The following is a 14288-nucleotide window of genomic DNA, read 5'->3' as shown; positions in this document are numbered from 1 at the left end:
TCAGAACTATGGCTTGCCCAAGGTCATCCAGCAGCTGCAAGTGGAGGAGTGGGGAATCAAACCCGGTTCTCCCAGATTAGAGTCCGCAGACTTTACCACTACACCAAACTGGTATAAGGCAGCCTCATCTGTGTTCCCTGTGGGCTCATGCATTCCTCCCCAAGTCCTTTTTGTTCCTCCCTCCTCTCTTCTCAAGGGGTAGTTTTAATTTGGACCTTGAAGATTGGTTTAAGCCCTGCAACCTCTCACTTAAAACTGGTGGCGGAAAGTGCCGTCAAGTTGCAGCTGACTTCCGGCGACCCCGTAGAGTTTTCAAGGAATTAGATGAATAGAGTTTTCCAATTTATGCGTCTGTGTTGCAACCCTGTACTTCCCTGGTGGTCTCCCATCCGAGTACTAATCAGGGCCCGACTCTGCTTAGCTTCCAAGATCTGGCCATCCAGGTCATAGTTAACATTCACGTTTGTGTTGATGTAAAGTTAAACACTTTCAGTGTTGAAGAGGGATGGGCAAAGGGATTTCAGAGCCAGGAGAAAGAATGAGTGAGCGCATAAGTTGTTCTGGATCCCACTGTCTTAACATCCGAACTGTGTCAGTTCAAGCCCCACGCTGGTGTGAGCTGCCAGCCTGTTGTCCCCAGCTCATCGTCCACCCAGCGATTCAAAAGCCTCGGCGAGTAGATAAAATGGGAACCACTCCTTAGAGAGGGTGGGCACACCAACTTCCCCTCTGGGAAAGGTGTTAGCTGTCGGTTGGGGACGTCCTGGTCCAGGATCCGGAAGGCGGAAGATCTACTCGGCTACGAAAAATCCCTGCAGTGGGATGCTCCGGCCAGGCGGTGGCAGTGTGGCGACACGACATACGGGTCCTGAAACCCCAACGTCATCAAGCCAGTCGACGCAGCCGTTCGGGACATGACTGAGCCAAGCCAGAACGTTTCCACCGTGCAGTCACAGCGTGTGCAATTAAATGAATTATATGTTGTCTTCCCTATGCCTTATGAAACATTGTTAGTCCCCTGTCTAAAGAGTAACTGTAAATCACTTTTAGCCCAATTGCGGGGAAAGCGATTAATAAATCGAAGCATTATTATTATTATTATTATTATTATTATTATTATTATTATTAACAACAACAACAACAACAACTGTGGTGGCGGTGGGGGGAGTCGCGTCTATAACAGTCAAAGATGGCTGCTGCGTGGAGATTTATTGAAACCGTGTTTCCAAGGAACTCTTGTGTGGCAGCTGATTTATATCTACTACTAGAAATAAGGCCCGTTGTGGAAATAAATATAACGGGAGCTAGAAAGAAGCTTTGGGAGAGTGCTCTGGCTTTGGGCAAACAGTGTCAGTCTGCTTTTAAAACATGAACCTGGGACCTGCACACCACCAGAATACAGCAGGTTCCATATGCAACTTACATTCCAACTGCCTTGGGGGGGGGGAGTTTGAGGTGTGGAATGGAGTGAAGTCCAATCAGCTTCCATATGCAAAAGACCAGGTTGTCGCAGCAGTTGTGGTGTGGGCGGGACCCGGGCTTTGCCTTCTGATTGGTGGCGATATATGCTGAGGAGCAGTGCCATCAGCCATACACTAAGGGAGTGCATTTTAGAATTAGAACTTTGGCACCCACTATTCAATTATATATAAGGAGAGATGCATTGAAGGTTTGATCCCTGGCCCTGACGTCGATAGCCCAGCAAGCCCAATCTTGGAAGCTAAGCAGGGATGACTCTGGCAAATACTTGGAAAGGTGACCTCTAAGGCATACTAGGGCCGAGATGCAGAGGCAGGTTATCAAGCCACCTCTCTGAAACGTCCTAGCCCCATTGGGGGCCGCCAGAAGTCACCGTGACTTTCAGGCTCCTAAGCACATACAAAAAAGCACACACAGAATACACCCACCGCCACCAAAGCTCTGATCCCATGGTGAGCAGGTACACTCACAGTGACTTCCCACATGGAAAACCAGCATGCAACGGCACTTCCAGTGGGCCTTAATATGGAAGACCCCCCAACTGTACCTACTGTTTAGTCTGGAGTTTGTAATTCGACCCCTTATTTGTCCGTCCAGCCACCCTGCTACATCCCAGATCTCAGAGTTGGTTAGTTAGTTAGTTTATTCGGTATATAACCAGCACACATCCCAGTGCTACTTTATTTAACAGCAAGGCTTGTTTCCCTCTGTTTCTAGTAACGATGCGGCAGTTTGATCACCCCCACATTGTCAAGTTGATCGGCGTCATCACCGAAAACCCCGTCTGGATCATTATGGAGCTCTGTACGCTAGGAGAGGTACGAAGAATTTGTGAGCACTCGTCTCTCTCGGCTTCACAGATGTTTTACGGAGAGGTTGGGGAGGGCGGCTTGTTTCTGCCAGCCGCGTCAGGCTGCTGGGATATTGCCCTCAGAGGCAGGGCCATCAAAATGTCGCAGCTGCAGAATCCTGGGTTTAAATCCCGCCCTGGAGCAATTGGGCATAACTCCATTGGGTAGAAGACTCTTGCACCTGTTTGCTCCCCAGTGCTGATTCTGAGACGTAGACCTCAAGAGTCTTTTCACTTGCTGGGAGGAGAGCTGGAAAGGGCTAGCATATTAAAACCTTTATGCACATTTCATACAGCGCATGTATGTATCAGTGGGTAAAAGAACTGCATCGGCCTTGTCAGGGAGGCACTTCTGATAGACTTGCTGAAACCAGGCTGCAAAACGGCACGGAGAGTGGACATGTGGAAGATGTTATGTAAAATTGATTTCACAGTTCAACTCCCTTCTGATGCTTCAGCTTGAGTATTTGGCATAAAAGATTATGATTATCCTCTTACCGCTGTTCCTAACAGTTCTTAGTGAACCTGTTTTTTCACCCCCAAAACACTTTTAACTCATATCTCTTATGGGGTGGGGGGGAGAGATTACTGAAGGGATTATCATACATGTAAGTGTCTTCTAGAAGACAAATTAATATCGGGGGGGGGGCTGTGGCTCAGTGGTGGACCATCTGCTTGGCACACAGAAGATCCCCGGTTCGATCCCTGACATCTCCAGTTAAAGCATCTGGCAGTAGGCGATGCGAAAGACCTCTAGCAGAGACTCTGGAGAGCTGCTGCCAGTCGGAATAGGCAGTATTGATCTTGATGGACTGATGGTCTGAATCAGGGCTCTTTGTACCAGGAACTCCTTTGCATATTAGGGCACACACCCCTAATGTAGCCAATCCTCCGAGAGCTTACAGAGCTCTTCTTACAGGGGCTACTGTAAGCTCTGGGAGGATTGGCTACATTAGGGGTGTGTCGCTTAATATGCAAATAAGTACCTGCTACAAAAAGAGCCCAATCAGTATAAGGCCGGCTTCGTGTGTGTTCGTTCTGGGGTGGGGCGGTGGCTCAGTGGCAGAGCATCATCATCATCAAAACCACAACTTTTATCGGCATATATTGGAATACAGGTGGAAGCAATAAACAGATAGGGAGGCAACAAGGAAAAATGAGTCAGTCGTATGCATCTAGACATTATGCAATCGATCCTTGATTACCAGACTTAGGAATAAGGCTACCTTTTCAGTTATTTTGGGTGACGAATCATTCAGAAGATGGCGCACCGGCCAGCCTATCATATATAAAATTGGGTCTAAAAAAGTAGACTGTACATCATCATATTGTCCCAGGTTCAATCCCTGGAATCTCCCATTCAAGTCTTGTTGAATATGGAATCCTATTATATCTGCCATAAGTAACTGCATCTAGCAAGTGCAAATGCTGGCAGAGCATCTGCTTGGCATGGAGAAGGTCCCAGGTTCAATCCCTGGAATCTCCCATTCAAGTCTTGTTGAATATGGAATCCTATTATATCTGCCATAAGTAACTGCATCTAGCAAGTGCAAATGCTGGCAGAGCACCTGCTTGGCATGAAGAAGGTCCCAGGTTCAATCCCTGGAATCTCCCATTCAAGTCTTGTTGAATATGGAATCCTATTATATCTGCCATAAGTAACTGCATCTAGCAAGTGCAAATGCTGGCAGAGCACCTGCTTGGCATGAAGAAGGTCCCAGGTTCAATCCCTGGAATCTCCCATTCAAGTCTTGTTGAATATGGAATCCTATTATATCTGCCATAAGTAACTGCATCTAGCAAGTGCAAATGCTGGCAGAGCATCTGCTTGGCATGCAGAAGGTCCCAGGTTCAATCCCTGGAATCTCCAGTTCAAAGGATCAGGCAGCGGATTATGTGAATCATTTCTACTGGAGACCCTGGAGAGCTGCTGCCAGTCTGACTTTGATGGACCAATGGTCTGATTTAGTATAAGGCAGCTTCGTGTGTTAATACAGAAGAAGGCAGGGGCAGTTCACTCCCTGCTCCCTCAGCTGGGTTCTCCCCACATATGGTTCCTTTTACCATCATAGACAAGGGCGTCATTTGCTGCCCAAGCAGAAGAGGCTCATCCCTTCCTAGCAAGCTGTCAGCTACGCTGCCATGAGTGTAGAGATGTTTTCTAATTGCTTTGCATTCCTTCCCATGCGCTTAATTGCTTCAGAGCTTGCAACGCTTATCTTTGATGTTGTACCGGTGGGGAATGTGGTGTCTATCGTCCGTGGGAGCTTCTCCGTTCCCAGCTTCGCAACCGTTAGAGAATCGCTCTTAACGTGTTGTTCAGAGGAGGGATTGACCCAAGAGCAACGAGGCAAGAAAAGGCTAGACCAGTAAGCAAGAGGTTTGAGTCGCATCAGGTGTGCAACTTCCAGTAGTTGAGGCACGGTGGAAGTGCCATAGCAGCCTTCCCTAAGACCCAGGGAGTCAGAAAGAAGAGGGTGAACCGAGGAGGAACCAATGCTCATTGGATGTAAGTGTGGGAAGAGGCTGAGTGAATCAGGTTTTAGCCAACAGAAACAATATGATGTCGCTTTTGGCATGGAGTTGGAGTTGAGGCAGTTAGGGATACGGGAACAACTGCCGCCGCCTCCGGCGCAACTCCGCTGAAAACAGTGGGGGCTTGTGTCACGGTTATATCCAGTGGACTTTGCTAGCAGGTGTCCCATCGTTGCTCTCCTGTTCAGGAATAGAAAGGCACACAATGAAGACGAGGCCCGGCTTTTTCATTTCCGTTTTGATAAGACCAGTGTCAGAGCCTGCCCAGAGAGAGATGTCGTATTTGTTGCTTTTCCTAAGACGACAGATCTAAAATCTCACCTTGGCACTCGATGAATGGCGTTCAGTATGGGAATGCAAACCCTAAATTTTACTGGTGTTTTAGCCCGTTTTCCACTCTTCGTTTGAAAGGTAAGGACCAAGGTCATGTCTGTCTGAATCCAAAGGCATAGAAGCACTGAAAAATTCTTTCTCATTCAAGTATGTTTTTGTTTGGTCTGACCTTCTTACATGTCCCCCCCCCCTTCTCCTTTATCCCTAAAGCTGAGGTCGTTTTTGCAAGTAAGAAAATACAGCTTGGATCTGGCATCTTTGATACTGTACGCGTATCAACTTAGCACAGCACTTGCCTACTTAGAGAGCAAAAGATTTGTACATAGGTAAGACAATAATCTGAAAAGGCTTAGTTTTAAATTGGAAAGATGTGTGGATGGGTGTCTGGTTTAACATACATGTTTGATTAATCCAGGACTTCATTCTGTCATTGCTTTTCTAATTTTTTTTGGGCTGGAATTTCCTTTTAAGAACAAGGTGTTTCTTACTCACAATGGTACTCTGGATATTCAGAATTGACTCACCCACACTTTTTTGGTTTGTACCTCCCTATGCAAAGCATTCCTTGTGAGTTCTGCCAGAGACATGAGAGGCTTGGGTGGGCATAGACCAGGGGTGGCCAAACTGTGGCCCGGGAGCCTCATGTGCTCCTTTCACACATATTGTGCACCTCCCAGCAGGGCGGCTGGGAAAGCAAAGGGGAGGCACGCCTCCCTAATCAGTCTTCCCTTCCCCAGCCAGTGTTCCCATCCCTGGGCAGGCTTGAGGTGGTGGTGGTGGTGGGGAAGCAGAGAAAGAAAGCAACTTAAAATGCGTTCTCAAATGCATTCTTTCTCTCTTAAAAAATAAATATCATTAGCAAACAAACAAACATCATTGGACAAATAAATATCATTATCAGTATCTGTTTTTACCCCTTTTGTTTTTATTTTTGGCAGACTCTTTTAATGTTAATCAAAAGCAATTTTGCAGATTTTTCAATAAAACCCTGTGTGTAATATTCATGTCTTGCGGCTCTCGGACATCTGATGTGTATTCTGTGTGGCTCTTACGTTAAGCAAGCTTGGCCACCCCTGGCATAGACTGACACCTACTGGTGGCCATCGTCTTTAGTGATTTCACATGTTTGCTTGAAAGGAGTTCAGCAAATGGTTTGCTTCTGCCACGTCTCTGGTTGATTCCCGAATGCCAACTCAAAACCACCCGTAGCCTTCCAAACGGTGCTGAGCTCAGCAAGCTATTTTTAAGAGTGGAAAGAGCATTAGGCAGATTCCTGCTTATGTTGTCAACTATAATTAAATATGAAAGAAAGAAACAAAAAATGTGCTCATAAGCAAACCTAAGCATTAAGTAGAAGAATGATCAGTACACATTTTTGGAAGGAAATACAGTGAAGGAAAGGTCACATTAAGTTACCGATGACAGAAGCACCTCAAAATATCTGTGAAGCAGCATTTTTATTTATTTACAAAATGCTTGTGCTGCCAAGGTTTAGATCAGATCAAGTCTGACCTCTTCCTAGAAGCTAACGTTACTAAACTGAAGCTATCATAATTTGGTCACATTATGAGAAGACAGGGGTCATTGGAAAAGACAGTAATGCTAGGAAAAGTCGGCGGCAACAGGAAACGAGATAAGAAGAGCCCTGCTGGATCAGACCAATGGTCCATCTAGTCCAGCATCCTGTCTCACACAGTGGCTGACCGGTTCCTCTGGAACCCAAAAACAGGGCCTAGAAACACAAAAACCATTCATAAAAAATTTGAAACCAAAACTAGAATGAGTTATTAATGCCTCTGAATGTGAAGGTTCCCCTCAGTTACCATGGCTAGTAGCCACTGCTAGACCTTATCCTCCATGAATCTATCTCATCCCCTTTTAAAGTTGTTTATTCCTGTGGCCATCACGACATCCTTTGGCAGCGAATTCCACATTTGGAACACTCTCTATGTAAAGTAGTGTTTCCTTTTGTGTGACCTGAACCTACTGCCCATCAGTTTCCTCGGGTTGCCCCCGAGTTCTAGTAATAAAACCAATTCATAAAAAAATTGAAACCAAAACTAGAATGAGTTATTAAACTCCCATAAAACAGTAATAAAACATAGAGCAGGAAGGAGAGATCATTGAGGGAAAGGCAGAGAAAACAAAGAAGGTAAGCATATGGAGCAGAGGTCCATCAGGGGCTATGAGCCACAAGGTATAGATGGGAACTCTCAGTCTGGGGCAAGTGATGCTCTGTATTCTTGGTGCTTGTGGGGGGGCAACAGTGGGAGGGCTTCTAGTGTCCTGGCCCCACTGCTGGACCTCCTGATGGCACCTGGTGTTTTTGGCCACTGCGTGACACAGAGTGTTCGACTGGATCCAACATTGGCTTCTCTTATGTTCTTATAAGGAGGGAATAGATAAGCATATGGAGCAGAGGTCCATCAGTGACTATTAGCCACAAGGTATAGATGGGAACTCTCAGGCTGGGGCAAGTGATGCTCTATATTCTTGGGGGGGGGCAACAGTGGCAGGGCTTCTGGTGTCCTGACCAGTGTTCCCTCTAAGCTGAGTTAGTGTGAGCTAGCTCACAGTTTTTTAGCCTCCGGCTCACACATTTTTGTCTTCGCTCAGGAAGGAGGGCTCCAGAGCAAACTAATTGATGCAGAAGCCAAATCGATCGCTCACAGCTTTAATGCCAGTCGCTCACAAAGTAGAATCTTTGCTCACAAGACTCCACAGCTTAGAGGGAACATTGGTCCTGACCCCACTGCTGGACCTCCTGAATGGCACCTGGTATTTTTGGCCACTATGTGACAGAGTATTGGGCTGGATGGGCCATCGGCCTGATCCAGAATTGGCTTCTCTTATGTACCTGCTGGCAGAAGTCAGTGCTAGAAGGGGACAGACAAATATCCCAGGGGAAAGCGTTCATAGTTTTGGTGCCATGGCTGAGAAGGCCCTCTCTCAAGTTGCCGCTCACCTAATTACGGAAGCTTGCCTCTTCCCCTCCCCCCCCATGGATCCAACAGTATAACTGTCACATCTCCATCTCACGGAGCAGCTTTCATACCTGTCAGATAATCCTCCGTTTGCTTTATGGCAAATGTTGTAACGTATTAACTCTATGCAAGACAATAACTGTTTCTTTCCTTTGGCAGAGATATTGCTGCTAGAAATGTGCTGGTGTACTCCACCGATTGTGTGAAATTAGGCGACTTTGGTTTGTCCCGGTATATGGAAGACAGCACGTATTATAAAGGTGAGGAGGCAGAATGTCTTAGAATGGTTGGAATCTATCGAGAAACACTTTGGTTCAGAAAAATAACACTGACAGTCGTGACAGCTTAACTGTATTCCCAACAATGAATTGATTCCCACCCTCTCATTCATCTGCAAGCATCCATCTGTATCAGCAGTTAGCTATAAAATATAAATAGAACTTCCATGATAACAGGTAGTATACCTTGATGGGTCACGGACTGGGAACAAAGAGGGAGGGAAGTTCTGACTTTTACGTCTTTGTTGTAAACTTACTAGAAGCATCCAGGTGGTCACAATAGGGAACCAAATGCTGGATTAATTAGGTGCTAGAGCTCCTGCCAACCTAGCAGTTTGAAAGCAAGAAATTGCAAGTAGATAAATAGGTACCACTTCGATGGGAAGGTAACAGCGTTCCGTGCGCCTTGGTGTTTAGTCAGCCACGTGACCACGGAAACGTCTTCAGACAGCGCTGGCTCTTCAGCTTGGAAACGGAGATGAGCGCCACAACCCTAGAGTTGGATTTGACTAGCTTACGAGCAAGGGAAAGCATTACCTTTTACCTTTAGAGCTAACTTAACGGCCTGAATAGCCCAGCTTAGCTGGAGCTGGCTGGTTTCCTGCCCCTCTTGGAGAGAAAAGAGGGGTGTGAATTTGGAACAAGCAGAAGTAAACATCTGCACCAGAAGTCATCACCTGACAGCAAATTCTGCTTCAAGGCCTCTTGAAGTAACCCCCCCCCCAGTTCAGAGGCATTAATTCTGCTTAAGGGCCTTTTGAAGTACCCCCCCCCCCAGTTCAGAGGCATTGCCCTCTGCACTAGCTGTGGACCAACCCAGCATGACTCTTGCCTTCCTTTCCAACTTTATGATTCTTGGTGGGTCTCCAAGCTTTTAGTTATACTTTTTTCCTAACATGGGACAAGGATATTTCACTTTTGTGCAGAAATGGCCGCAAAGCGCCTTCCTCACTATTTCCTTTCCCTGTTTTGGCTCTCTGTATAAATTTTCGCAGCATAAATAGTCTTGATCAGCCTGAACTCATCGGAGTTTGGAAGCTAAGCAAGGTTTGGCCCTGGTTAGTACTTGGGTGGGAGACACACACACACCCCCCCAGGAAGTCCAGGGTTGTTATGCCAAGAAAGGCAACAGCAAACCGCCATTGTTCATCTCTTGCCTTGAAAGCCCTATGGGGTCAGCATAAGTCTGCACTTGATGGCACTTTGTTGTTGTTGTTGTCAGTTTGTGCAGAAATGCTTCCCTTCTGCTTGGAATGTGGCACAAAATAACATTTTCCAAAGGCCCTTCTACTATTGAGGATGATCAGATAAGTATGCTTTAGCACAGGCAATTCAGAAGCATTCAGTTGTCTTTCCTCTCTACCCTGTAGCTTCCAAAGGAAAACTGCCCATCAAATGGATGGCACCCGAGTCCATCAACTTCCGACGTTTTACCTCAGCTAGTGACGTATGGATGTTTGGTAAGTGAATGCCAGATGAACATTTCCTCGTTACGAGCTAGGTTTTCAAAACGAACCACTTCCAGCCAGGGCCAGTTTGGTGTAGTGGCTTCAGTGCGCGGACTCTAATCTGGGAGAACCGGGTTTGATTCCCCACTCCTCCACTTGCAGCTGCTGGATGACCTTGGGCAAGTCATAGTTCTGTCAGAGCTGCTCTCTCAAGGACAGCTCTGGAAAGAGCTCTCTCAGCCAGTGTTCCCTGTAAGCTGAGTTAGTGTGAGCTAGCTCACAGTTTTTTAGCCTCCAGCTCATACATTTTTGCCTTAGCTCAGGAAGGATGGCTCCAGAGCAAACTAATTTATGCAGTAGCCAAGTCGCTCACTCACAACTTTCATGCAGTAACTCACAAAGTAGAATTTTTGCTCACAAGACTCGACAGCTTAGAGGGAGCATTGCTCTCAGCCCCACCTACCTCACAGGGTATCTGTTGTGGAGAGGGGAAGGGAAAGGAGATTGTAAGCCACTCTGAGACTCCAAGTGAAGGGTGCGGGTATAAATCCAATCTCCTCCTCCTCCTCCTCCTCCTCCTCCTCTTCTTCTCCTTCTTCTTCTCCTTCTCCTTCTTCCTCCTCCTCCTCCTTCTCCCTGTTATTTATTTGGCCTTACCTGAATGCTCGTCATGACAGGTGTAACATGTAAAGGGAAGGTGCATATGTGGTTAGGACTCCTGTGGGGTCTGCAGGCACATCTGTCTAGCTGATGCACAAACGTAACTGCATCTTCATATGTGATATCCGTTAGTGAAGCTGAACCCCTCTAGCATTGGAGTGGAAGGCCAGTTTTGCTCTCAGTGCAGAAACATATCACAAAGGGAGGCATGTGGGGGCAGTGCCCCCTTAGAAATTCAGTACCCCCCCCCCCGGACTTCCCATCTTCACTGCCTTGGGTGTAGCTGAGGCCAAGAGGAAGGGGGGTTAAAAAGAGAAAAATAACCACCCAGTTTCAGTCAGCTTGTTTTTAATTGCTAAGCACAAGCCATATTGCTCCAACTTGCCTGTGTGAAGGAATGCGCACCTTTGGGTATTGCAGAATGCCTTTTGTCTGTCAAGGGACACCTCTGCCAAGCCCTTGTCAGCAGTTAAATTGACAAGAAGGCACATAGCATGATTACAAGAAAGTCCCTGGATAACTGATGGTTTTCCAAACTCCAAACATATTCGCTTCTCGAACTCCCCAAACAGGTTTTAACGTTTTAAGTGTCTTAGTTTTGGTTCTTCTGTTGAGTTGCCAGAACTTTGTGAAATAATAAAACAATTACAAAATCACTAGCTAGTCTCAGGGCTGTGTCCTGTCCCCCCCCCTAGTCTCAGGGCTGTGTTGTGTCCCCCCCCCCCGCAAGTTCAGTGAAGACCTCAGCTCTTCTCAGGTGCTCACTTTGGGAATGAATTCAGGATTATACAGAACCCCGTTTAGAAGAAGAAGAAGAAGAGAAGAGATTGGATTTATACCCCGCCCTTCACTACCCAAAGGTGTCTCAGAGCGGCTTACAAACTCCTTTCCCTTCCCCTCCCCACAGCAGACACCCTGTGAGGTAGGTAGGGCTGAGAGAGCTCTGACAGAAACTGCTCTTTTGTAAAGAACAGCTGTGCCAGAACTACAGCTTACCCAAATTCATCCAGCAGCTGCAAGTGAAGGAGTGGGGAATAAAAACCCTGTTCTCCCAGATTAGAGGAGTCTGCGCACTTCACCACTTTAAATGCCTTCTAGCCATGCTCAAATAAAAGCTGAATAATATCATCTTTTATTCAGGTGCAGCCCAGTCAGATACTCCAATCTGTATTTGGCTGAATAAATACCCAGTGGTATCACAGCTACAGGGCTATCTGGATGAGGCTTCCGTCCTCGATCCCTTCCAGTCCGGCTTCCGCCCGGTCCACAGGACGGAGACGATGCTGGTCGCTCTGATGGGCGATCTCCGTAGGCATCTGGATCGAGGTGGCGTGGCGGCACTGGTGTTGTTAGATCTGTTGGCTGCGTTTGACATGGTCAACCACCAGTTGCTGGCCCGCCGCCTCGCCGACATGGGGATTCAGGGGCTTGCTCTTCAATGGTTCGCCTCTTTTCTTCAAGGTGGGGGACAGAGGGTGGCGATTGGAGATCAGTGGTCCCGAAGGCACTCCCTTGAGTGTGGGGTGCCCCAGGGAGCTGTATTGCCCCCTAGGTTGTTCAACATATATATGCACCCCCTCGCCCAGATTGCCTGGAGGTGTGGGCTTGGGTTTTATCAATATGCTGATGGTACCCAGCTCTATCTGATGTTAGGTGGCCAGTCGGATTCCGGTCCTGATGACCTTCATCGGGCGTTACAAGCTGTGGCTGGTTGGCTCAGACTGAGTCGGTTGAAATTAAACCCGGCAAAGACTGAGGTCCTGGGCCTGAGTCGGACCGGTCTGGGGTTGGGGCTCCCTCTCCCGGCCTTCGACGGGGTGCCTTTGGTGCCTGTGCGGGAGGTTAGGAGTTTGGGTGCGCCCCTGGACTCCTCGTTAACAATGGAGGCCCAGGTAGCAGCCACTGCCAAGGCGGCCTTTTACCATCTGCGGCTGGCTCGGCAGTTTGTCCCCTACCTTGACCGTGAGGACCTGGCCACTGTGATCCATGCGACGGTCACCTCGAGGCTAGACTACTGTAACGCTCTCTACTTGGGGCTGCCTCTGTCGCAAATCCGGAAGCTGCAGCTAGTGCAGAATGCTGCAGCCAGGCTATTGATGGGCCTCTCTAGGCGAGACCACATCCAGCCTGTGCTGCAAGCGCTGCACTGGCTGCCGATAGCATACCGGATTCCCTTCAAAGTGCTGGTTCTTACCTTTAAAGCCCTAAATGGCCGGGGTCCGGCTTACCTGAGGGACCGCCTCTCCCCGTATGTTTCCTCAAGAGCACTACGATTGGGGAGTCTCCACCTTCTGGAAGTCCCAGGCCCCCGAGACGTTAAGTTTGCCCCTACTTGGGCCAGGGCACTTTCGGTGGTGGCTCCTACCTGGTGGAACGATCTCCCAGAGGAGATCCGGGCCCTGCGGGACCTTGTGCAGTTCCGCAGGGCCTGCAAGACGGAGCTCTTCCGCCAGGCTTTTGAGTAGGAGCCGCCGCCGTCACTATTCCACCACCGTGGTATTGCTCCATCGTCTACCCCTATTATGGGAGGTATGCCTCGCCTGGCAGAAGCGCTCAGAATATCGTCGCTGGAGACCTTGCTATTGAGACAGCTGGCCGTCAAATTGGGATTATTGTTCCCATCTTGGGTGATTTATATATAGGATGACATCAGAGCACCTTAAATATTGTATGGGTTTTATTGTGGTTATTCAACGTTGTTTTATTGTATTTTATCTATTTAATCCGGCACTGTCGTATGTTAGCCGCCCTGAGCCATTTGGAAGGGTGGGATATAAATCTAAAAATAAATAAATAAATACTAAAAAGGTATTTTTGGGTATTTCTTCGGCTTAGTATATACCGACCCCACACCCCTAGTTGCTGTGCAGAGGCAGGCAATGGCAAAGCATGTTTGTGGCTTGACAACGCTTTCCACAACCACCACTGCATCTAGACGTCTCTCATTTCCCTGACAGTCTGGAAGCCTTTCAGTTGCCTGCTGTGTTGCTGGAGTATTGGCATCACCAGCGAATTAAAGGTTTTATACTTGTAAAGTGCCAAAATAAAAGAATGGCTGCGTAAACACTAGGCAGCAGAATTAACCTCTCTGTCGTGAATGAAAATCACTCAGGGGGGTCACACTAGAATTGAGGGTCTACGAGAGCATTTGTGCTCCTGCCATATAATATCCAATCTAGTTTAAATAAAGGCATTTAAATTCAAGTAAATGCATGTAAATTTAAGTATATTTATTTATTTATTTATTATTTATTTATGCTTTCAATTTAATACCCCGCTCTAATCCCATAGTTGGGGTCTCTGAGCGGCTTACAAGTTTTTCTTGGTGCTAGTCACATTAATATTAATATTGCACATATTAAAGATTTTTCTGCATCAGATTTACTTACCCTAGTCCTCTTGTACCCTTATATCAGCCTGGTGTAGTGGTTAAGAGTGGCAGACTCCAGAGGTCATTTCGGGGGGGATCGCAGTTCCCCCGGGTGAGGTGCATGGGGCAGGGCACGTGACGAAGCCCCGCCCCCTGCTTCCAGCCGCCCTGCTTCCGGCCCACATTCAGCCAGGAGGAGGCAGGAGAAGAGGGAGGGTAAGTTGCTTCCTCCCTGCCTCTCCCCACCCCTGCCTGCCTGGGGCCAGGGAGGGCCTTCGCGGGGCTTCCTCACACTCCCGCTGGCCTTGCAGGTCCACCGCCGGGCCCCTCATGGGGCTTGGCAGTGGAGCT

At 47.8% G+C, this 14288-nt stretch overlaps 1 protein-coding gene across 1 annotated transcript in view; it reads left to right on the top strand.

Annotated features, from left to right (window-relative positions):
- The window catches only part of PTK2 (protein tyrosine kinase 2), a gene marked incomplete at its 3' end in the record, with an annotated part of 174118 nt that overhangs the window by 145621 nt on the left and 14209 nt on the right, over window positions 1-14288 (top strand). The window contains exons 18-21 of the mRNA XM_015426717.1: window positions 2197-2297; window positions 5408-5523; window positions 8341-8441; window positions 9830-9919. Coding sequence (XP_015282203.1) covers window positions 2197-2297; window positions 5408-5523; window positions 8341-8441; window positions 9830-9919 — 408 coding nt within the window. The remainder of the gene's footprint in view (window positions 1-2196; window positions 2298-5407; window positions 5524-8340; window positions 8442-9829; window positions 9920-14288) is intronic.

The sequence above is a fragment of the Gekko japonicus genome, unplaced genomic scaffold, assembly GCF_001447785.1.
Source record: "Gekko japonicus isolate JY-2015 unplaced genomic scaffold, Gekko_japonicus_V1.1 scaffold3074, whole genome shotgun sequence".
Classification (NCBI taxonomy): domain Eukaryota; kingdom Metazoa; phylum Chordata; class Lepidosauria; order Squamata; family Gekkonidae; genus Gekko; species Gekko japonicus.
The sequence above is the reverse complement of the archived record's forward strand: the minus strand, read 5'-3'. Positions and strand labels throughout refer to the sequence as shown.